Source organism: Brachycentrus maculatus, unplaced genomic scaffold, assembly GCF_059751285.1.
Source record: "Brachycentrus maculatus isolate JH-2025_06_01 unplaced genomic scaffold, ASM5975128v1 h1tg000438l, whole genome shotgun sequence".
NCBI lineage: Eukaryota > Metazoa > Arthropoda > Insecta > Trichoptera > Brachycentridae > Brachycentrus > Brachycentrus maculatus.
This window is the reverse complement of record NW_028281186.1, coordinates 483,346-508,289: the sequence shown is the minus strand read 5'-3', so window position 1 is coordinate 508,289 and position 24,944 is coordinate 483,346. Positions and strand designations below refer to the sequence as shown.

Sequence of the window (24,944 nt, the reverse complement as noted above, 5' to 3'; positions counted from 1 at the left end):
TTATTATTTATTCGTTTGTATTTTTTTCACATCGTATTTTCATTATATAAGTATGTATTTTTTTAAATTCCAAAAAACCGTAGATTAAAAATGTGTTAATAAAGTATAATATCAAAAATTATCGATTAATGTCTCAATTCCCTATTTATTTTGACCCTTACATCCAATGGTGCATAGGGCACTCCATCGGATCGACGCAATGTTATCTTATTCGTTAATTAATGAAGGCTAGGTAATCAGGAACCAGTTTAGGGTAATGTTCAACAATCTTTATAAAAATCACATCTATTTATTTTAATCCTTTTTTAATTAATGTTTTAAATACCACTATTTCTTAAAATCTACTGTGACACGTGTTTCGATGCATTCCGCATCATTTTCAAACACCGTATGCAACAAACAATGATGCGGAATGCATCGAAACACGTGTCACAGTAGATTTTAAGAAATAGTGGTATTTACTAAGTAAAACATTAATTAAAAATGGATAGATTTTACCACAAAGTGTCTGCCGAATCAATTAATGAAATTATTTTAATCCTCCTGGGAATCGAAGCCGGGACCTCTTTCGTCGTCAATTTCGCAATGAATTTGTATTGTGATTCTTTACCTTTGGTAAGTATTATTACGAAGGCATTGTAATAGCATTTATAGGTGTATATAGTAACATATATGTTGAAAAAAAATTACATTCTGTTATTACAATGTTAAAAAAATTATTGATAATACAAATAATAAAAAAAATCCGTCGCAACAAGGCCTTAAGTTCGTTGTATATTTTCTTAGCAAATAGCAAGAACTAAAAATTAAACTTCTCCTTAAATTTAACTGTTTGCACAAATAACTACATATTTCAAAAACATTCAATACAATATATGTCGGATTTAATTATTTTATTCCCATATGTAAAAAGCCAGTTGAAGGGTTATATTTTTAAGAAATACATAACTCACATTTTAGTGGGTTTGATAATAACGTGTACCTACGAATTTAAAGCTAAATTACTGTAATTCATTCAGTTGTACAAAAATATGTATTTTTACCTAATTAACTTAAACGCTTTCGCTTATATAAAATAATTTATTGTTGTTTATCTTTTAAATATCAGTATAATTCCAGTATAACGTATATAAGTACTTTTTTTACAGATTATTTCCAAAACTCTTTTGGCAACATTTTGTGCTACATGTTTTGAAATTCGAATTTCTCAGATATGGCGGTTTCTATTGATACGAATCCGGGCTGCTCACGCACGCGCCGCGCAGCTCTACTTTAACCCTCTCTCGCCCGGTAACACAATGCCTGCCAGGACTGCGGTTCGTGTATATATTCTCAATGGTTAAGTCGTAAAATAAGCGCGTTTCCTTAACCACGCGATTTCATACCTAGCCTCGGGTCGGGACATAGAAGATTATGTACCTCTCGAAACGTGAGTTTGAATTTTTTATTTCTTTATATACTCTAAGAGAAAAATGTATTTTATTTGAACGCCAATACACACGCTTTTACAACATTTTCCACTTCCCAATGCCAGATATACGCCTTGATAACATCAAATGCCAAAAATTAGGAGGTGAATTTTGTTTCAAATAATATTTGAACATACGCAATGCTGTCACATGGATATAAACGGAATCTGGAAGTCTTCGTGAGACCAAATGAATACCAACATTTGTACGGGTAATATTACAACAATGTTTTTGACTAGAGCCATGTTAAATACACATACAACATAAGGTATGTAAAATTTGATGAATCTTTTACACAGAATATGAAAATGGATTTTCCCGATGGTAAAATAAATATTTTGTGTTGACATGTAAAAACAATATTTAATATTCTAAATCTTTCTTATGTCTTTACAGATTTCAATAAGAAAATAACCAGTTGTCCTGTAATTTTTTGTTCTCATTTATCCACAACTTTTATAAAGGGTGATTATACCCACCAATGACATGTCAATTATATAAAACTAACTCATGCTGTAGATACTGCGCATCCCTTGTTTTTTTCTGTACACAACGTATATCTTTTTGTGTTATCCGCCCTGCGATGTTGACACAATATTTTTGGACGTATACATGTCTGATTCGATCATAAGAGGCCACACTACCAGCCCTTTACCCTAAACACAATCATATTCTAATGCAAAAATCCAAAATACTATCCGATCTCTTTACTAGCAATTATCTTATTGACCAAGACTGTAAAACTACTATAGGTCGTTTAGAGTAAAAAGGAAAAAAAACACTAAATTTTTGTGTACCATTATACCACGATACCTCAGGTGAAATGCCAACATAATTAATTTTATTAGCATATTTTATTAAAACGGTCACCACACGCCCCAGATGAACTTATTTATTGAATCCTCAATTTTATAATTATTTTAGACTCAACCCCTATATATAATTCAAAACAATGAAAATAATACTAGGAAATGAACGTGAATAATAAGTATTTATGTGACATAAATGCCTTGTACTATGTTTATGAGTAATCCCACATTTTTCGAATGCGGACTTTGCATTTTGTGGGAAATATTAGCTGGGTATCAAATTGATAAGCGAACATTTAGCGCTCCGTGCAACAACTTTTAACATTTTTTCTTTCTTTATGAATTAAAATCTGAGTACTTACCTAAATAAATAAATATATATAAATAGTAAGGTATGTACCAGAAAGTGGGTTCATTTTGTAGAGTGGTAACATGAGGCGTTCGCGCCAAATCTAATTTGACGTTTATTGTTTATGTTTTGTGGTTAGATTTCCAAGTTTGCGATTATTTTCTTTTAATTTCTTTATATTTATCTGTTTGATTTAAGTCTCTTTTCCTTTATAATATAAATGAAATAACATTTATAGTGTTGTTTATTCATCAACGAAATGGATTCGCCAAGAACTAGTCGTCGAAAATCCAAAGTATGCTACAAGGAGGACGATTCATTTATAGAAGAATTTAATTATAACGCAATACCAAAAACACCCACAAGATCTAAACCTAGAAAATCCATAATTAAAAACACACCCCGTCTTAAGGAATGTGATTCTGATTCTGACCGCATAGAAAATGGAGGCATTAAAGAAGAATTGAGGACGACTCCTTTAGTTTGTACTTCTGAAGAAGAAAATACGTCTTCATCGACTGATCCATCGAAATCGACGTTGCTAATTGATGTTCGGAAAAAGTCAACATGGAATCCCACTATTGTTTTGAAGCCAATTGATATCGCAGGTCTGAAAATTGAATCACCATCTGCATCTAGCTCTGATAACGTTCGGAGAGGGACAAGAATGAGACATAAAACCGCTCTAGCCAAAGAATCAGAGGAATCCTCTAGATCGTTTAAAAAACACTCTGATAAAAATGATAACTCCGATTCAGAGAGTAATAGCAGTGAACAACAAGTGGCTGAGAAACCTTCGAGTAAGATCTGTTCATTAAATTATTTTAGGATTAAACATTATAAAATAAAACAACCTTGTTTTTAACCACTTTTTTATTGGTACATTTTTTCTCCAACCGGTTTCAACAAGAACCTTGTCATCATCAGGGTTAAACATGTACTTGTTGTTTTATTTTATAATGTTTATGAAATGTGCCACAATGTATCTGCGAAAAACATTAATGAAAAAATATTTTAGGATTTATTAAATAATTGGAACTGCACTGTTTTGTCTGCCTCCGTAGTGGGATGGTCAGCATGCTCGGCTACCGTTCTGAAGGTCCCGGGTTCGATTTAAAAGTAAATATTAGTGATTTTTTCACTCTAATATTTATTCAATATAACCATGAACTCGTACCTGAAGCGGAGGTCTGATCACCTTTCCTTCATGTGTTAACGATCAAGATAATACTACGTTTATATGATGCAGTGCCCTTTGCACCATTAGGGTGCGAATTGGGGTTTAAAGAAGCACTGTATATAATAAAACAAAAATTATATGGCTTTTTCCATATTTACTTTATTTGATGTATGGAAGTAAGGGTTTCAGCGTTGGATCAACATCATGAGATTGGTAGACCGGTCTAATAATGTCGATAGCGATGAATCTCGGTTGCTGTTCAAATAAAATAAAATTTAAAAAATATGTATTTATTTCTATATAACTATTGTTTTATCGTACAAAAAATTTGTCTTCAAAATTTAACCCTAGGTAACTAAACATTCGTCCACGTGACGACGCCCTTCTCCGAAAAAGTCAAGTGCACTCACTTCCCTGCACCCCGCACCCGCCAGGCTTTGTTTACGGAATAGTGATTTATTCTTAAATGTCTCTTACATTCATTCCTAATAAACCAAACTTAAGTGTCATGTAACCATTAACTATTTTTCATAAATGCTTTTGATAATTTTCACATTTTTAATTTCGTAGTCCGCCTGACGAATGTTTAGTTACTACGTAACAAATATAGTTTAGTTATCTAGGGTTAAAAAAAAAATACTACTAAATTTATTCACGGTTATCAAAATATTTTTCCAGCTCTATTTAGCGATGAAGATGTGGAAGGGAAAGAAATGTTTAAGTTCAAAATGATGCATAAAAAGCAGGATATGGTTAAGAAGGCCATCGAGTCGGCCATGGACAGCCCCAAACTCCAACATCTGATCTCTGAAGAGCACCACACCCCGAGAACGCCCAAGTCCTCGCAGAAGTTGAATGCCGGCACACCTAGTAGAAGAGGAAGAAAGTCCATCCTCTGCACAACGCCGAGAAGTGGAAAAGTCACCGCAAATTATGACAAAACACCTCATCATATAAGAAATAAAATGAAAAAAAGTGATTATTTTTTCCCCTATTTTATATAACTAAATTTACTTATTTATTATGAACGAATGAGTGAGGAAACAGCAGTATAACAAATTTATGGAATGAATGTAGTATATGGCGAGCCAAGAAAAATTTAGCATGATCGAGGACTTCAAATACTTGAAAATGATCAAGCCGATAGTCAGAATAATCGTATTGTATTAGGTATGAGAATATTCATGAATGTGGAAAAGGAATGAAGATTGTTTGCAAAGACAGTATGAGACAAAGAGTGGTATGGCACTATATTCTCTCTGCCTACCAGGTGCCGTCTGTCCATACATATGTGGATGCTCTGCATCCTTTGCATTTTGGAGTAAAAATATTTGGACTTCTATCCGTAAACAGCAATACTGTAATATTTTGATATTTCTACAGCGACATTAATGTGATTTTTTTACAAAAACGGCACAAAATCATACAAATATTATTATTATAAAACATCGTGAATTGTTGGGTAATATATCCAAAATTAAACACGGTTATTAGATTGAATTCTACTTTTATTTACATATATCGCTCACTCCTTCAAGAACGTCATAAATCAAAAATCGTCAATTTTCAGTTGTGCATGTTTTCGGAATGCCCAGACAATGTACAATATCCCAGCAAAAGAGGCATACTTTTAACTTAATTTATTTTAATTTATTTTTACCCGCTACAGGGCAGAAAATATTGTTTTTGCATTTTGAAGAAAGGTATTGTTTAATTATTTTTTTAAATATACTAAATAGTTTTCAAATGCAGAAAAAACCTTCAGGTTTTACCTAAAAAGATCTGTTGCACAGTAAAAAGTTCAATAAGTGGCTTGATATTTATTTTGAATACATGTGTTATATTTTTAAACTTTAAAAACCTTCTCCTGAAAAATGAAGTTTTTTGATTTATGACGTTCTTGAACGGAGTGAGCGATATATGATAATATGTGACGCGTTTCGTCTTACTAAGACATTATTAAACACTGTGAGTGATTTATAGTGTTTCATAATATCTCAATAAGACGAAACGCGTCACATATTATCATATACATATATGTAAATAAAAGTAGAATTCAATCCGATAACCGTGTTTAATTTTGGATATATTACTCAACAATTTAAAATGGAATTCTACCAACTGTCTGCAGTTAATATAAATAAAAAATCATTATGGAGCTTAATGGATTTATGAAGATAATTTTAGACGGTACCTAATTGTATATTGTTCATGGGCTAGCGTCTAGACTTGCATATTTGATATCTAGTACGTAGTAAGTACAAGTGTAAACATTTCATTTCCAGCATCCCTTCTACAAAAAGTCACCGACGGCCACTGCTGCCTACAAGCGGTGTGATGGTTAATTATTTAGTTACTTTGGTATTATTGTCATTATCGATGTTTTATTATTATCTCTCTTTTAGAGTTGGAGACATTGGCATTGGACAGTGAAGGGTCAGATTTTGAAGACAGTGGAAGTGAATATCAAGTATCTGATGAAAACCAATCTAGTGATGATATTCTCAGTGACTCGGTAAGATACTTCAAATACACAGATTAGTTTTGAATATCAAAAGCATTGTTAACTTTGTGATATGGTAAAAATAATAATATTAATCTTGGATGATTTAAATGGCGCCACTTTCGTAAAATACTACCTCAAGGGTGCTTATACAGATATCGCTCACTCCTTTCAACAACGTCATATATCAAAAAACTAGATTTTTTCAGGAAATCATTTTTAAGGTTTAAAAATATAATAAAATGTATTAAAAATAAATATCAAGCCACTTATTGAACTTTTTACTGTGCAACAGATCTTTTTAGGTAAAACCTGAATGGTTTTACTCCATTTGAAAAATATTAAGTACATATATTTAAAAAAAATAATTAAACAATACCTTTTCTTCAAAATGCAAAAACAACACTTTCTACCCTGTAGCGGGTAAATATTAAGTTTAAAATTGGGCTATTCTTGGGCTGGAGCATGGCCAAGATGTTGGGCAGGACGCCTCCCTGAGCGATGGTAGCGCCGGAGAGCAGTTTGTTGAGCTCGCTATCAATATAACACTCTCTTTATCATTCATAATGATACGGAATGAATGCACTTTGTGGAATACGACTTAAAAGTGGTATTACACAAAGTGAATGGTGAATTAAAAGGAGAGCGCTACGTAGATTAGTGTAAATCTAATTATTCCACTTTTACACTGTAATATTTATTTAATATTACCCGGGACTGGTCCCTGAAGCGCAGCAGTGATGCCCTTGCCTTCATGTAAGTAATGATGAAGACAACACTGTGTCAATACGATGCAGTGCCCTATGCACCATTGGGTGCGAATAAGGTTTAGGAAAAAAGAAGAATGATTCCATCTATTAAAATCGTCTTCTCCAAAATTATAACCATGCCCACATTTTCCAAAAATATAACGAAATGCGATTTATTAACCAATTAATTCAGATGAGGCACAATAGGTCTTTACAAATCACGTTCTTTTGCATGTGAGCTCTCGGCTCCATCTATGGTTGAGTTAAGTAAAGTTTAAATGTATATTTTAACTGTAAATATGTAAATTACAAAAAGCAAATCGCTGTAAATAACTGAATAAAAACACTGAATTTGTGTCAAAATTTCATAGCGATCAGTAGATCTTGAACAAATTAACCTTTATACTTTTATTTATGTAGATACCCATTACTATATGTGAGGAACAGAGGACAATTAATTAAAACGATTTCTTGTATTTTTTCTAATGCATGTATCATGTTACGATATAGATCAATTTCTAGTTACAATATTATTTTATTACTGTGTTAGTCAAGCAATATAAAATTATCGTTTCAGGAAAAAAGTGATAAAGAAGAATCGTCTGGATCGGATGATGAAAATTTGAAGACAGTTCTCTCAAAACTGCAAATTCGGCAAAACAAAACTCCATCCAAACCTTACTCTTTACGAAGAGTACGTGGCGACAAATTTATTGTTAAATCTGACAATTACTTTTCCATGCACGGAAGTAAAAAGGTACAGTTTCAGAGTATTTGCATTATAAAAATAAAATAAAAACATTTAAATATATTTTAAATAAGTATTCTATCTCTCAATATCAAAATACGGAATACTAGTTGTCGTTTTTAAATATTAAAATTACTGTAAATTTAACACGTTGACTGCCAACTACGAGACTTGTAGATTGCCCTCTTTGCTAGGACGCCGACTACGAGCTATTTTGTACTGTGTTTACTTGCCATATTCATTCATCCTACTTAACCTCTTAGATGCTGCCTGCGACTTTATCGGCACAATATTTTATTCTCTTGAGTGCTGTGTGCCAATATATAGGCACGGCCATAAAAAAAACTGCTTGTGTTCTATAACTGACTTTTTTTGTGTATTATTGACACATTACGTAGAAATTTGAAAAATCAATTGCCACATCTAAAGAGTTAATTTAGTACACACTTTAGTGCAATATTTTATGAGAGTGTCATTACAGTAATTTGTTTCAGGTTGTTACATCTAACCATACACTCGAGCGGTTAAAAACTCCTCGACTTACTGAAGATAAACTTCAAAACATACTGAAGCAACAAAAAATGTCCGATGAACATCGCATGGCTATTGAAGAAATAATGGAGGATCACCAAAAACTCTTTGACAAATGGCTTTACATCCTCAGTGAAGGATACAGCATACTGCTTCACGGTGTCGGCTCTAAACTAAAGCTAATCACCGATTTTCAAACGCAAAAACTTTCAAGATACCCGTGCATTGTTATAAATGGATTCTTCCCGAGTTTGACACTGAAAGACATCTTGGAATCCATAATATCTGACCTTTTGGATTTAAATTCTGTGCCGTCAAATGTTTACGAAGCTGTTAAAGTAATTGAAGATGAAATGGCTAATTCACCTGCTACCAATCTTTTTCTCTTAGTACATAACTTGGATGGAACGATGTTGAGAAATAATAAAACACAATCCGTGTTGTCGAAAATAGCCAGAATTAAAAACGTACATTTGATTGGATCAGTAGACCACATCAATGCACCATTAAGTAAGTATTCACCCATATTTTCCATACCGTTACCTTACATTATTTGTGGAGGTCCTCACCAAAACAAAACATTTCCACTATAAATGATTTTAATCAGGAATTCTAGCTTGTAAAATTTCTAGGTTTTGGTGCGATTTAATGATTTTATATTGAGCGCAACTTCAATTAAGATTTCGATCGAATTTTTTGTGCAACATTATAAATGTATCTTTTTTGTGAGGACCTCCACATTTTAAACATGTTCCTTCTTCTTTCCTGAACTGCATCAATTTTAATATAGATAACTGCATTGGATTGATATATTGTTGTCTTCATTTATCGTTGGTTCAATCATGTATAGATCTCACTTTACTATTTTGATGCCTTTTACTTCTTCCCCAAGATAGTTTTATCTTGATCATTTATTACATGAAGATGAGGCGTCAATCAGTCCTGCGTTTCAGATACCTGTCTAAGGTGATTTTAAACAAATATTAGAGTGAAAAATCACTTTTATTTGTTTTAAACTCCCTAGGAATCGACCCTGAAACCTCGAGCATGGTAAACAAACAATTATAATATTTTGCTGATTTGTCTAGCACCATTTTGTCGAAATATTGTTTTTTTTTAAAACAAATAGAAATATTTGTGTTTTTATTATTTACATAAATATCTCAATTTCATACTATTTCTGTGAGCCTAAGCGGCTCATTATTAGAAATAGGTATCAAATTGTTGCAGAGTGGGTTCGAACCGAGAAACTCCGACTTAAGAGTCCACGACACTAACCACGGGACCACAACCCGACACAAATTGTCTTAAGGGCGCTTAGCATTTTTCTTATTTACTTTATTTTATGTAAGATCTAAATGTTATTCACACGCTGTTTGCGAGAAATGCTTAAAAGCGTCCTTTACATGCTGTTAGAGAGAGCGAGAGACGCTTATAAGTGTTCTATTTGCTTACTTTTGGTAGAGCGCGAGAGATGCCAAAAAACATTGCACAGATCGGAATCGAGTTTGCGGTTACTTGTGATTTGTATGCGAATTAGGGTCGGGGTTGATGGAAAACCGCCCGACAACAATGTGTTAGTAAATTACACTATACAGAAAACAGAAAGGAGAAATTTTGCAATAGGGATGAATGTTTTGAATTTATTATTTAACTGCATTTATAATTAAATGCGCTACATTATGGAAGCAGACAATTAAGCATTAGATTACAGTTTAAAGCGTGATTGATTTGCGGAGTTCTTTATGTTCCCACTATATAGCTGTAATATTTTATTTGAATTATTTTTACATTTTTCAGTCTGGGACCATTCAATACTAAGCAACTTTAATTTCTCTTGGTGGGATGTAACCACATTGTTGCCTTATACAGAAGAGACGTCATTTGAGAGCTCTCTGTTGGTCCATAATTCTGGTGCCCTGGCATTATCCTCGATGAAGAACGTTTTCCAATCGCTGACTACCAACGCCAAAGGAATATTCATGACCATTGTGAAGCATCAGATGAAAAATAAGAAAACTCCTCATTACCAAGGTATTTTTCTCTTTTGTTATATGCATATACAAGACATTCAGCTATTAACGCATTCTCTACATTTAACATATCCTGAACAATCATGAGATGCTGACAAAATGGCAATTTTCAAAATGCTAAAACTATATATGTACATACATATATGGATTTCATTCATTAATTCGGCAGTCACTAGTGGTAAAATCTATCCATTATTATTTTTAGTTTTACTTAGTAAATGCCACTATTTCTTAAAATCTATTATGACACGTGTTAAATGCATCAGCAGTATGTATAGCCAAGTTTAAATTTTAGAGTTGTGTCTTTAGGAAGTTGACTTCAACCTTCAACGTCCCAAAAATGCATCTTCTGATGCATGACTTCTATTCTGTCTAAGTATTTGAAGTATTTAATTATGGCAAAATTTCCTTGGTCATGACATTGGCTCACTTAACTGATCACCTTTGTACACTGTATAATATTCACCATTCAACCCATGATTGACAACCACATTATTCAAATTTCGAAAAGTTGTATATATATGCTGCAACGTTTATTCAGAGTGAACTGTAACGCACCTGGGGTGTGTCCCAGAATTTGTGAATAATTATTTAGACACACTCAAGATATTGTAAATACATATCCATGTATTCTTTTTCATTTGTATGCCTGTGCTTTTTTATTTGTTATTGTTTTAAGACTGATAAATGTTTTTTTTTTTTAATTAATGACAATAAATGAGTACTTTGTCCAACTACACTCACCTCGCACACTGTTTCACTGTTCTTTCCTCACTCATTCGTTCCATATGTCCAGCCGTCTCAACACACCTTTATCAATTTTATTGATACATAATGCCGTATAATGCTCTCTCTCTCTCTCTCTCTCTCTATTTCATTGACAATGCTCTCTTTCTTTCTCTCTGAGCTATGGAGTGTAATAATTAAACACATCAAAAACCATTGTTGACACTACCCTATTTTGGCATTGACAACCTTTAAACTTACATTTTCACATATAAAATTCAATTCTATTTTTACAGGCATATCGTTCAAGGATCTGTACTGGTCCGCAAGAGAAGCCTTCCTGGTCAGCTCAGATCTGGCACTGAGGGCTCAGCTGACGGAATTTTTAGACCACAAACTTGTGAAGACTAAGAGGACAGCCGACGGTATAGAAAACCTCATTATTCCAATTGACAATTCCTTGCTACAGCAGTTTGTAGAACAGAATGAATGATACATGTTTATACAGCGCATCTACCTAATTTATTCATTTGTAATTAAAACATTTCCCAGTGTGAAACGTTTTTTATTCTTCTTTAGCCCGAATCTCAACGATTGGTTTGCAGCGAGCTGATACATTTAACTTTCCACTTCGCTCAGTCATTGGCAATTCTTTTCATAGATGGTGCAGCCTATATCTTTGCAAATATGGTTTAATTTAGATCAGGGATAACGTGAGAAATTATCCAACCCGTTTAAACTTTTCGATATGATTGTTTTTATATATATTTTTTTATAACCCTTATCCGCACCCCAATGGTGCATAGGGCACTGGATCATATAAACGCAGTGTTATCTTGATCGTTAACACATGAAGGAAAGGTGATCAGCCTTCCGCTTCAGGTACCAGTCCAGGGTAATATGTAATAAATATTAGAGTGAAAAAATCACTTTTATTTATTTGACCCCCCTGGGAATCGAACCCGGGACCTCCAGAACGGTAGCTGAGCGTGCTGACCATTACACTACGGAGGCTATTATTTAGCTTTCAGTTAGTAAAAAGGCTTTGTCATCTTGGATAAGTAACGCCTCGAAATCTACAAAAAAATTGTTAAATCTAAGCCGCAACGTAAACAGCAAAAAAAACATCACTTACTATGAACCTCGTGTAGAAAAATTATTGTTAAACAAACAACAGATTTCCAACTAAACGATAATATCATTAATATCTAACAGGAAATATATTATTGATTATATTATTATTTTCTTCCTGGTTTGAGATCTCTAAAGGTGTCAAACAAGGAATGTGTAATGTCGCCTTGGCTGTTTAATCTATGTATGAAAGAACTGAAAGATTTAAATGTTGGAGCTAGAATGAACAATTCGACTGTTCTTCTTGCCGATAGCAGAGATCTGCAGACGTCGGTGACAAAAGTGTACATATAATGTGTGCAAAGAAAGTGATTAACTGATGAAAGCAAATCCAGAAGCCAAGAATTATATATACCAAAAAATTTTGATTTTCTTTACAAGATCATTTATCTCCATTCACAATATGTATTAGCTTTGTTCGAATTAAGCCCCATATGTTATATTTCTCATTTCGATAGGATATTTTTATTAAAATAAAAAATAATTGTAGCAAGATCTTTATTTATTGAAATAAATATGTTGATACATAGATGAAGTCTATTGAGATGGAAGTCTGGGTGCTTACAGAGCTTATGACCTGTCATTGACTAATTTAACCTGTCCGGGAGTCCCACAGATACCCATCAAAAAAGTTAACATAGTTGTCCCTTGTGTTTTTGCAGTTTTGTATGTTAATAATTTAGATAATTTATTATTTGGATGGGTGTTTTTTACACCTACAAACCGCTGGCGACGGGATTTGATTACATATTATGTACACATAGTTAAAACCTTAACAAAGAGATTAATACATAATATTCATATAAAATCATTAAATATGTAATTTCTTCTTTTCTGACTTTGAAATGAGGCCGGCGCAGAAGGTAAAAATACCCTTCCCGTCCTTAAGCATCAATCGACCAAACTGGTAGAAATACCGTTCCCATCCATAGGGCGTTTGTCCACTACACGGAATTTTACCATCCAGCACGTCAGTTAGCGTTTTAAAACGACGATTGGATTGGCTTGTGCTTTTGACCATCTTTCTTCGGATCGGTGCGTGAACACGTTGCGCGTAAATTTGATATCGCTAACCGTCGTAGTCGCTTTCATTTTTCAAAACCGGACTGCTGGACGGTGAAATTCCGGGTAGTGGACAAGCGCCCTTAGTGTGCTAACATATTTAAGTACATATATAAAAAGGGGAAGGGGAAATGAGAAGACAAATTTCATAAAAAGGAATTTAATAATGTAAATAAAACCTTACTCAGTCATACATTATGCAAAAGCTTAAAATAATGTGACCAAAGATACCAAACTAGGGAGATATATGCCAGGAATTACAATTCAATAAAATTAAGGACAAATCCGTGGATTGCGTAGACTGACTTAAATAGAAAATTGCTAAAAGTTGGTTACGACTCATTCACATTGGGTGACCGATATGAGCACACGATGTGGGAGTAGGAGTCGAATGACAAGTAAATCTAAGTAGAGACCATTGCTTTGTCGGGTGTATCTAAGGCACGCACAAAGTGAATGAACATCGTAACGTGATACACCGTAGCCATACCCTCCGTATTGTCTATTTGGTCAATTATTTTACAACTTCTTACCCGCTCTTAATTATACATTTATTTACCAATACTTGAAGAAAACTAAAATAATTAGGAAAATATAAACATCCATTTCATGTTGTACTTATACAAAATATACACACAACTACACTCACCGCGGTAATGAATGCCCGATTGTACATTACAAAATGGAAATAAAACACATAATACACTCGGAATGCCTATGTACAAAGGGAAAGAGGATTTGAACCGATAAGTAAGGCTTGTGCGTGCAATAGATATACCGAAAAACAACTAGCAACGCAAGTGGAGTTGGAGGCTCTCCGTAGTTATGTGAGGCGGACCAGAGAGCAAACAGACAACAGTCTCTGTCAATCTAATATTCTATAAATATAATTACTTCAACATTGGGACTCATATTTTCCGCCAAATCTAATATTAACAAGGTGTTACGACTGTTCAGGAAACTAAATGCCTCGACTTTGGTCAAATTCTTCTGTCGGGAGACAAGTTGACGCGTTATGCGGAAGGAACATACAAATACTTAGTAAAGGAGACCGCTAATTTCAGATTATCTATGTATTACTAATTTGGAAACCGATCCGACTAAATAATCTCCGTGAAAATAACTAAATATTTACAGCTACTTTCAATACCTAAAGATAAGCGGCTCGCCGGGAAAAGCGCCCGATGACCGGTAAGTAATGACAAATTTTGAACTTTTTCCGCCCCTTTCGGAATTATTACGAAAGGCGCAATCTAAAACTCGACCCCATTAAATACGAGTAGAAAAAAGAATATGTATACTTATATTAATGATAAATTCAAATAAATTTAACAAAACCTGGCACTAAAGTTCACCCAAATGTGTTTCAAATAATACCCAGGCAGTCAACATGGTAAAAAAATATATAACATATATTATAATGTATTCCACGTTTGGTCTTCCGTGTCGCGTTTGTTGCTTGGCTTCGGAACGGCACGACACTCGGCGACCAGTGAAGGAGGATTTCTTCTCTTACTCTAGCACACCCACTCAGTTACCCGTCTCGCTCTCCTCTTCGTGTTTCCGCTTCTTGCCCCGAGTGCTCTCTTCTGCAAACAGAACGCCTCCGTCAGTAACGCTAATCCACAGCCTATCAATATGCCTTAAAGCAGCGGATGGCTGTTTCAAACCAGCACTATTGCCAGCTATTGCTAGCCACAAAATGGAATTTCATACAAGGATTTAAACATGAAAATAAAAAGGGCTAGCATAATTTCAGAACATTTTTACACTAAAATACTAGCAATGAATGGGAAAAATAACAATTGTAAAAAGATGTAAACAAGGTGTTTAATAGGGTGGAAATAATATTTATTTCATAATTTATATTTGAAGCACTAACTTTGTGATTTTCCATTTTATAATTAAAATATAACTTTGTTTTAAAATCATTTTAGTGATTTTAAAACAGAGTTGTATTTTAATTATAATATTTACTTCTTTTATTGTAAATATACTGGGAAATGTTGTGCTCCATCAATTATAAACATTTATTGTAACTGCAGACAGTTGGTAGAATTCCATATTGAATTGTTGGGTAATATATCCAAAATGAAACAAGGTTTATTTGGTTGAATTCTACATTTATTTATGTATATGTGAATACGTGACACGTTTTGTTTCTTAGGACATTATCAAACACTCAAAACTCGTGTTTGATAATGTCCTAAGAAGACGAAACGCGTCACGTATTAACATATACATAAATAAATGTAGAATTCAACCAAATAAACCTTGTTTAATTTTGGATATATTACCCAACAATTATAAACATTTTTAATACAAAATAATTAAGATACTCATTGGATTAATTGTACTTCGAGGTACTAAATCCACTCTCGAGATTGAAATAAATGAAAATTTAATTTAATAAAGTTATTCAGTCGGATATTAAATACATACCTGGCTCTCTCGGAGGGTTGCCGTCCTCCTGTTCACCATCTTCTCCCTCATCCGACCCATCATCGTCATCATCCTCCTCACCAGAATTGGCCTCAAACTGGTCATCTGAACTCTCCTCATCTAAAAACAAATGGGTTTAGTTTAATTTTGGGTGTTAACCCGTTGACCGGGCGGTCCGCTGTCCAATTACGCAAAAAATATTTGCATTTTTAAATGCACTTGGTCATTTTGACCCAACCTCAATGACGCCGGGTTAAACAAGATTATTTATTAATAAGTATTTTTGATTCCATTAATTGTAAGTATTTTTACTGTAGACAAGGGGTTCCCAAAGTGTGGGCCGCGGCTCCCTGGTGCGCCGTAGAAAATAGGGCGCCGTGATTCCATCTTCTATCATAATCCGAAACCAAAAATATTTTCTTTTTTGTTGTTCATCGTTCAATTCTGAATTCTTATACATATAATAAAACTCAATTTCATATTGTGGATGTTTTAATTTTTGTGTCTATCTACCCAACTACTATTATTGTAGGTACCTATTTCTTTCGCCTATAATATATGTATACAGGATCTTTAATTAAGTGCTTTCTATCTTTAAATTTTAATAAAACAAAGTGTGCGTCAGAGATGCAGCATCAACAATATGGTCGGTATTAACTGTGAAAGTTTGAGAGTCTTTATTGAAAGACCCTATATGCATATATATAGCCACTATGTCTATTCCAAATAGCTTACTAATGTAGGGCGCCGTGACAAAATACTAAGCTTGTAAGTGCGCCGCGGGCTGAAAAAGATTGAGAACCCCTGCTGTAGACATATTTTGTTAGCAAAAAATTGTATATAATTACCCAAATTATCATTGTAAACCGCACTGAGGGATAATTCCTCATCTTCTTCTTCATCTTCGTCAAACTCGCCGGATCCTGTAAGAAGCGTATAACTTTTTATTCTAAATCACATCATTTGGGTGCATTTGTACCATTAAGACGTATATTTTTATAAAGTTTTCTTACTGTATTTACTGCGTTTACAAATACTACAAATGTACAAATACAAAATGTAACTACAATAGGCATTTTAAAGATTTATATCAAAATTATAGTGAGAGCTGAATGTACATTATTTTGTAAAATAAACACGCATATGTATTAAATCTGATTCCAAGTGTTAAAATTAGATATGTATTACAATGATACACATTAGTAATTTTGATAAAGAAAAAAATCAAAAGTAAGAAACATATTTCGCTCACTCCTTTCAAGAACGTCATAAATCAAAAATCGACAATTTTCAGTTATGCATGTTTTCGGAATGCCCAGAAAATGTACTTTATCCTAGCAAGAGCATATTTTTAATTTAATATTTACCCGCTACAGGGCAGGAAGTGTTGTTTTTGCATTTTGAAGAAAAGGTATTGTTTAATTATTTTTTTAAATATACTTAATATTTTTCAAATGGAGAAAAAACCTTCAGGTTTTACCCCAAAATATCTGTTGCTTAGTAAAAAGTTTAGTAAGTAGCTTGATATATTTTTTTAATACATCACATTATATTTTTAAACATTAAAAACGTTCTCCTGAAAAATCAAGTTTTTTGATTTATGACGTTCTTGAAAGGAGTGAGCGATTTGTGGAATTGCCAATATGATTTTTGAAGATGGCCTTTTTCCACATTGCAGTAAAAGCTCATTTATTCAAAATTGAAGGCAATAATAAACTTTAAAAATGATTTAAATTTCAAATTAAAAAAAAAAACAAAAAACTTATGGGTTCAAAGTAACTTGTTTTATTTTTGTTTTTAACAAAAGTAGACAATGAATTCAAAAGTCAAAACCCTTTTTTTACCAATATCCAAAATTTAAGAAAGTTTTTTTTTTTAATTCTTATTTTCTCCTAATTTTATTTTTTAGATAGTATAATAGCAAATACCTTTTTAAATTTCTAAATATAGTTACTTCAATTATTAGGCTTTCACTGTATGAGCTTCAAAACAAATTTTGATTGCATTACCTTTATAATGCGGATTAATACATACCCTGTGGTACACTCGACAGCATACTTTGTAGCGTTTTGTACAACAAAGAATGTGTCAATTTCAGCATTCCGGAGGCAATACGAAGGTAATGTGTGAATTTAACCATTACAAAGGCAATACAAAGAGAGTGTGTCAATTTCAACATTATGAAGGTAGTACAATCTAAATTTAACCTGTTAACCGGGCGGTCTGCTGTCCAATTACGTAACTTGTAACGGGCGCAAATACTGATTCACTCCGTGTCTTAAATTCATGTCGAGACATGTATGGATGACTAATACCTTTGTTGTTCGATAAATATACATCCATATATATAAAAACATAAACTTATTTTTTATTGATTTGGCGTTTAATTTGTAGAACTCCATTTTAATTTATGTATTAATTTTAAATCAAACACAGATTTTTTGAGTCTACTAAGTTGTATTTTATTAACAAAAAACACATAAAAAATTATATTGTGACAATTGTTTCGCCTTGTTAGGGCATTATCAAACGAATGATCATTATCATTCGTTTGATAATGCCCTAACAAGGCGAAACAATTGTCACAATATAATTTTTTATGTGTTTTTTGTTAATAAAATACAACTTAGTAGACTCAAAAAATCTGTGTTTAATTTAAAATTAATACATAATAAACATATATTTCAAGGACGTATTCATATGTCCTTCCCGTACCCGATATTTTTTGCGTTGGACATATTTATGCGTCCCGCCGGTTAATAGGTTAATGAAAGGGGAAATGAGCTATTTTGAAAAATCGTATAATATTTTTTGGGGAAACGTATCGTGTATTTATCATACGACTGTATTAACAAAAGCGGACAAACTCATAACATGTGCTTACGCCTCTGTATGGTCCCCAAATGGCAAAGCAATCCGAATATGGTGTACATGAGCACCGGCAGAGATGGGCCGCTCTGGCGCGATTCCTCCACGCTCAACCTGGCTAGCTCAATGTCCAAGCCTGCAAAACCCCCATCTTAATACCGCTTCTCAACCTGGCGACGCTGTCTCCAGCTACGGGTGAACTTGCGAGGTGATCTCCTGACGACAAATGGCAATTCGTATTCTACGTACCTCCATCTTCATCGCTGCTCTCGTCGTTTCCGTTTACTTCTTCTTCCTCTCCGTCCGAATCTTCAGCTTCGTGATCATCTTGATCGTAACTAAAACAAATTTAAATTCAAAATTAACCATTATAAACAGTAAGTAGAAGCGCAAAGAACTCTACGAGTGTATATCTTCTAACCCATATCTGCACCCCAATGGTGCATAAGGCACTGCATCATATAAACACAGTGTTATTTTGATCGTTAACACACGAAGGAAAGGTAATCAGCCCTCTGTTCAGGTACCACACCAGGGTAATATTGAATAAACATTAGTCAAAAAATCATTTGTATTTATTTGACCTCCCCCTGGGAATTGAACCCGGAACCTAAAGAGCGGTAGTAAAGCGTGCTGACCATTACACTACAGAGGCAGATAAAATATATATATATACTATACTATTACAATGATAATTGGAAATACACGAAAATAAAAGCACTGCTCGGTAAGGATTAAATAAAGAAGGAAGATAATGTATTTTTTTACTAATGAAAAACCTGCGTGCCCTCTATTTTAAAGGCCTGTCTGCAAGTGAATAGAGAGCATCCTCTCTCCATCTCACACAGAAATATTCAACATTTAACCATACATATTTCATAATTATATATGACTTGGTCAGATTTCGCAGTATGCTTATATTTTTTAACTATTTTCGTGGCGTTTGTTGAAATCAGAATACCTAAATAAAAATTAATTATTCAGAAACATTGGAGATTTATTGTAACTGCAGACAGTTGGTAGAATTCCATTTTGAATTGTTGGGTAACACATCCAAAAACACGGTTATGGGATTGAATTCTACTTTATTTACATATACGATACTCGTCTTATTAAGACATTATCAAAACACACAAGAGTGTTTTTAAAATGTACTATATCCCAGCAAAAGAGGTATATTTTTAACTTAATATTTACCCGCTACAGGTCATAAAGTGTTGTTTTTGCATTTTGAAGAAAAGGTATTGTTTAATTATTCTTTTAAAATAAACTAGTTATTTTTCAAATGGCGAAAAAACCTTCAGGTTTAACCTAAAAAGATCTGTTGCACAGTAAAAACTTCAATAAGTGGGTTGATATTTATTTTTAATAAAATGTATAATATTTTTAAACTTTAAAAATGTTCTCCTGAAAAATCAAGTTTTTTGATTTTTGACGTTCTTGAAAGGAATGAGCGATATGTAAATAAAGTAGAATTCAATCCAATAATTGTGTTTAATTTTGGATATACATATTGCCCAACAACATTGGAGATGGCATTTTCTAAGATAAAGCAAACTTAATCGATACATACCCGTCCAGATACTTGAGGGAAGGAATAAGGTTGAAGACTTCTGTTCTGTACGCTTCGATAGCGGTGACTTCGTTGTTGAAGAGGTCTAAATTTTTCAACTTGTTGAATTCCTTCAGTGGCTCTAGTGTTTCGAGGTTGCTAATTTTGTTTCCGGAGAGGTTCAGGTACTGTAGCTTTGGACTCGTGCTTAGGAAGTTCAATCCGTTGGAGATCCGATTATCCGAGAGCTCCAGCCTCTTCAGATGTGGTAGGTTTGGGAAACACTTGAGGGAAGTGAGGCCGACGTTTATAAGGCTCAGGGCTTCCAGATTCACATACTCGTCTAGTCCTACAATACTGGTACTCCGGCAGTTATCGAGGTTCAAGTCCTTTACCTGCAATAAAAAATCATCAATTTTAAAACCACTGATACGTCAATATTAAACACACCATTCCAATTAAGCAATGTAAACACATAACATCACGCTTACTTTTAGAAAAACACTTAACTTTTTTGAAAAATTATTTGGTATATACCACTTTCGGTAAATATTGGTGTTCACCAAGGAAAATTTTAATTGAAAATGTATGGATATAACCACAAAGTGACTGTCGAATTAAGTGTTGGAAAAAATATTATTTTTGCAGCTTATTAAGAGCTAGTTAGCTAGAGCAGTATGCAATAGACTCTGGATTCCATACTTTTACTCGTAGTGGAAATGTAAAATCGTTTCTATTAAATAAATATGTAATTTCCCCATAACCTTTAAATAAGACGATTTTCATTAAATATTTTCGTTTTAAAGTAGGAAGACGACGCTTTTCGGTCCACCCACCAATCTACTAATAAATTGTAAAGAAAATTATAAATTAATATTTTTATTTTATAAAACTTCAGTAGTTTGCGAGTGATTTTGGAATGAATGAATAAGTATGTAATTAGAAGAAAAAAATCATGAAAGCTTTTCCACCGGTAGAAATATGACGCCGAGTCGTGACCAAGTTTCATCTAGCAAACATTTTAAACCGCCCGCCAAGGAACATTTAGAACATCGACACAAATTTGACTTCGGCGGTGACACACATTTGAGAAACTGACCACTAGCGCCGACCGGTCGGACGGCGGTTATCAGGGGGGGTCGACTCGTAAACGTCAGATTGTTCAAAAAACGACCAGAAATGACGAGACACACTAATACACTAACAAAAACACCAAAACGGGAACGAAAAATACGAGATACCAACAAGTTGTTCAAAAAATTTCAAATAAATATATGCAAACTATGGTTATAGACAATTATCGATAGAAAAATAGAAATCCGTATATGAAGAACTTGATAATATTGAGTATTATGCCAAAGTTAAAGTTAAATTTTGCGTATGAAAGTGTAGTTTTTCTTACTTGACACAACGCTCCCTTGAACTTCTGCAGCACCCCCCAAATGCAAAAAATTTAAAAACGCCTAGCCAGACTTCCAAAACGCCCACAAAGGGGCGCTGGCACCCCCGTTAAGAAACATAACTTCAGAAAGTGGTGGGCACTCCTTCCGCCCTTTTAAAATATTGTATTTTCTAGAATTTTAAATATAATATAGTAATTTGAAAACTCTATCGTTTTTGTTTTTGTTGAAAAGCCTTATATTTATACATAGTTTGAGATAATAATTTCAAAAAAAGTTACCATTACCATTTACCATTGTAAGGCTGAGTTGAGTAACCATTATCAATCGCCTGAACTCTTTTTATAAATGTCGCGTTTTAGCCGTGACCTTTCTATTTTTGTTTACACTGAAATAAATAAATTTAGATAGTGAAATATCTTCTTTGTAGTATTAATATTATAATTTTGAAAATATGTAATACAACAAATTTCAATATAAATACCATTTAACCTGAAAAATTAATGATAAATATTTCGGCGGGTGGATTCGACATTCAGCCGCGGCGAAGTCACGCCCAGCCGGGAACTTAGTACTTCTAGCCGTTTACGTCACTTCCGGCCGCTGGCGAATATCACTTCCAGCCATAAAAAATCGAGGCAGTTGGCGGTCTTTATATAAATTAGTTAGTCTGTGGCGGTTATCGAAATTCAAGTTGACAACACGAGAATGCCGCCCTACTTAAGCGATTTCCAATAGAAAACAAAATTTAATTTGGTGCGTAAAAAATATGGAAAATGTATCCTTGAACTTACAATTTATTTAATACACCAACAAAATCATTTCGAACAAACTAAAAACAATATTTTTACTTGCGACGCACTAGCGTTTCAGTAGAAAAAAATGGCCGTCGAATCGGCGAACCCGAACAAGCATTGTCAAAATAATGCCTAAGCTTTATTTGAAACGAAACATTTATACACTTTTTAACAGCGCTAATATTATCAGATAAACTTTATTAAAGAATTCGCACCAATGATGCAATATTTCTCGGGCCAACTTGATAAATACGCAAACTTCAAAACTCGCCCATTTCAAAGGCGCGAAAACGGACCAAAATGAATCCGTAATTTCTAATCCACCCGCACTGTTTATTTCTACAAATTAAAGCACTAAATATAAGCTTACTAAAAATAAATAAAAATAAAGCTTTCGACGAAATATTACTAAAAGATTGTCAATTTCGTATAATACACAAAGTCCCCCCCACATGTCAAAAGTATAAACATTTTCGACGAAGACCGACGTGACACTTGCGTATAATGAAAATACATCAAAGTTCAAGAATAGAAATGTAAATCGGTAGAAAACATCTAGCTTTTAAATTGAAAACATTTAGAGCGTTGGAATTTTCACTAATCATTCGTTTCAAACACAAATAACGCCAACAAGACGATAAGCATTAACATCCCAAAGCATGAATGAATAACATCGTAGAAGGCAAATACGAAATTACTGCAGGTAAAAGTCGTTATAGTTATAAAAAATATGCGAAATTTGTGACTAAATCAAATAACACATGCTCATTAGGTAACCTTATGCATCAACCACCATTGACTTCATTATATGCACAGAACCTGTATTGACAAAACAATGTTCAATTCTGTTGAAATAAATCGCTTATTGAAATACTAACTTGAGATGGGCTTTTGCCCCGTCTTTCGAGCTCTATCCTTTTCTCCATCACTGAATAGTCAGATCACACACGATTTTACTCCACACTTCACACAGCGAATCCACGACGAATCACCTACGCAGAAGAATCTCGCAGCTTGGCTTTCAAAACAGAAATGAGAAATGACTGTTCGCTAGCGGCTCTATCGGAAGAGGGGTTCACAAGCGGCGAACGCGGGAAATTTGAAATCGGTGATATTGACTTTACGCAATGCATTGCTTCTGTGGTCAAATTTATAAACTGTCATATTATTGTACTATAGTAAAAAAAATATTCCTTTATCATTCCTGCCAATAAACCAGAACATAAAGGTTATAAATTTAAAAATAATTGATTTGACAGATAACCTTAAATACAGATAATTTCAAAATTGGAGATCAATCATGTATTTCCATTTCCTTGTATTTTTTTTTTTCAGAATATAATCGCATTTCTAAATTTATAACTACTATTCAAATCATAACAATTAACGTCGTTCCGAAATAAATTTAGGTACCATTAAGTATTCATTTAAATTATATATAAATATGTTTCCTTTTTCGATTTAATTAAATGTATTTTTCGGTTCTCTCAAGTTCAGGGTCATCGGTTGACTCATTAAGCCCCATAGTAAATCCGACCCCTTAGTGTATAATTTATTTAAAACATTAATCAAATGGTCTCTTTGGATTTTTTAAATCCATAAAACTCATTCACAAGAATTATCTATCTCTATAGTGAGTAATAGTTTCATGTTAATATAAATCTTTCCAATCGATGATTAGCGAAGTCAGGATATCAAGATTTCCAATTGAGGTTCTCGATTTAATTTCCTCTCTGGATCCAGGTTTTTAATATTATATGGTAATTCATCTACTTAACTTAATAAGTTATCATGGACTGGATTTATCTACATAAATAAGTCAACTTTAAATTTCTCTTTACTCAATTTAAATTTCACTTCCAGGTGGTATAAAAAACGGGTGTTTAAAAGCCCAGAACTTAAATACACTTTATTTATCGTAGGTAACACTTCTATTATTAGCCCCTTTAATCCTGAAGTGTTGTGCTATTTATCATGTTTTAGTTTTCCTTTTATTTACTACTATTGTACTGTTTTAATTTGTACTATTTTAATTTTCTTTCACTCATATTTAATATTCATACTATTTTTCTAACTCACCTTATTCACATGCTGTTTATTATTATTGTAACTATTGGTAAAAAGCACACGTGCAATATGTAAATACCATATCATAAAAATGCATTTTCGCCAAATAAAGCTTTCACAATATACTATTTAAAAAAATTATAATATAATTGTGTTAGATGCTGTGTTCATTTTTTTTCAAATAAAAAGAATAACAGGACACAACACCAAACAGTTACAAGAAAATAGTCCATTATATATTCTTCTTTATTATTTACAACTTCTTTTCAACGTTTTTTTTTCAATCCCTGTGCCAAAATAATAAATAATAATCATCCGGCATTGACTCAAGGAATTCGTCCAACCATGTCCCCAATCAAACCTCATCATTGAAAGGAACGCCGCATAATTGTGCGAAAGTGACCAGAATATGTGAAAATCCTACGAAAAGTGACCAGAATATAGAATATGGATGGGGTAGGACTTTCGTAAAATCGGCGATATCGGCGACAATCGTCGTGTTGCTGAATAATGCCTATTCGGCCTTTT

General features: G+C 33.3%; 2 protein-coding genes across 3 annotated transcripts; one reads left to right on the top strand and one right to left on the bottom strand.

The window, feature by feature from the left end:
* The first annotated feature begins 1,304 nt into the window (after positions 1 to 1,304).
* On the top strand, positions 1,305 to 12,541 carry Orc2 (origin recognition complex subunit 2). Of its 2 annotated transcripts, XM_088271359.1 has the most exons (9): positions 1,305 to 1,429; positions 1,535 to 1,680; positions 2,866 to 3,427; positions 4,486 to 4,782; positions 6,213 to 6,322; positions 7,637 to 7,816; positions 8,302 to 8,848; positions 10,139 to 10,372; positions 11,394 to 12,541. In XM_088271359.1, exons 3-9 carry the CDS (start codon positions 2,887 to 2,889, stop codon positions 11,588 to 11,590), a joined length of 2,106 nt encoding a protein of 701 aa, XP_088127485.1. In that variant the 5' UTR covers positions 1,305 to 1,429; positions 1,535 to 1,680; positions 2,866 to 2,886; the 3' UTR covers positions 11,591 to 12,541. The 2 variants fall into 2 exon arrangements, with proteins under 2 accessions (XP_088127485.1, XP_088127486.1); XM_088271360.1 differs by lacking the exons at positions 1,305 to 1,429; positions 1,535 to 1,680 and adding an exon at positions 1,717 to 1,737.
* An 893-nt stretch (positions 12,542 to 13,434) lies between these two features.
* Mapmodulin (acidic leucine-rich nuclear phosphoprotein 32 mapmodulin) lies at positions 13,435 to 23,383 on the bottom strand. The gene is made up of 6 exons (XM_088271377.1): positions 23,228 to 23,383; positions 20,174 to 20,547; positions 18,850 to 18,938; positions 16,581 to 16,655; positions 15,733 to 15,852; positions 13,435 to 14,879 (listed from the first exon to the last, which is right to left on the bottom strand). The coding sequence occupies exons 1-6, from the start codon at positions 23,273 to 23,275 to the stop codon at positions 14,821 to 14,823; spliced, it is 765 nt and encodes a 254-aa protein (XP_088127503.1). The 5' UTR covers positions 23,276 to 23,383; the 3' UTR covers positions 13,435 to 14,820.
* Between the last annotated feature and the right edge of the window lie 1,561 nt (positions 23,384 to 24,944).

What these genes read in the sequence shown, in the direction of transcription:
- Orc2 (XM_088271359.1), top strand. Translation starts at nt 2,887, where the DNA reads ATGGATTCGCCAAGAACTAGTCGTCGAAAATCCAAAGTATGCTACAAG. An exon ending in AGTGGCTGAGAAACCTTCGA is followed by an intron (nt 3,428 to 4,485) that starts GTAAGATCTGTT and finishes ATATTTTTCCAG; the next exon opens with CTCTATTTAGCGATGAAGAT. An exon ending in ATGATATTCTCAGTGACTCG is followed by an intron (nt 6,323 to 7,636) that starts GTAAGATACTTC and finishes TTATCGTTTCAG; the next exon opens with GAAAAAAGTGATAAAGAAGA.
- Mapmodulin (XM_088271377.1), bottom strand. Translation starts at nt 23,275, where the DNA reads ATGGAGAAAAGGATAGAGCTCGAAAGACGGGGCAAAAGCCCATCTCAA. An exon ending in GAGCAGCGATGAAGATGGAG is followed by an intron (nt 16,656 to 18,849) that starts GTACGTAGAATA and finishes CGCTTCTTACAG; the next exon opens with GATCCGGCGAGTTTGACGAA. An exon ending in GGTTTACAATGATAATTTGG is followed by an intron (nt 15,853 to 16,580) that starts GTAATTATATAC and finishes ATTTGTTTTTAG; the next exon opens with ATGAGGAGAGTTCAGATGAC.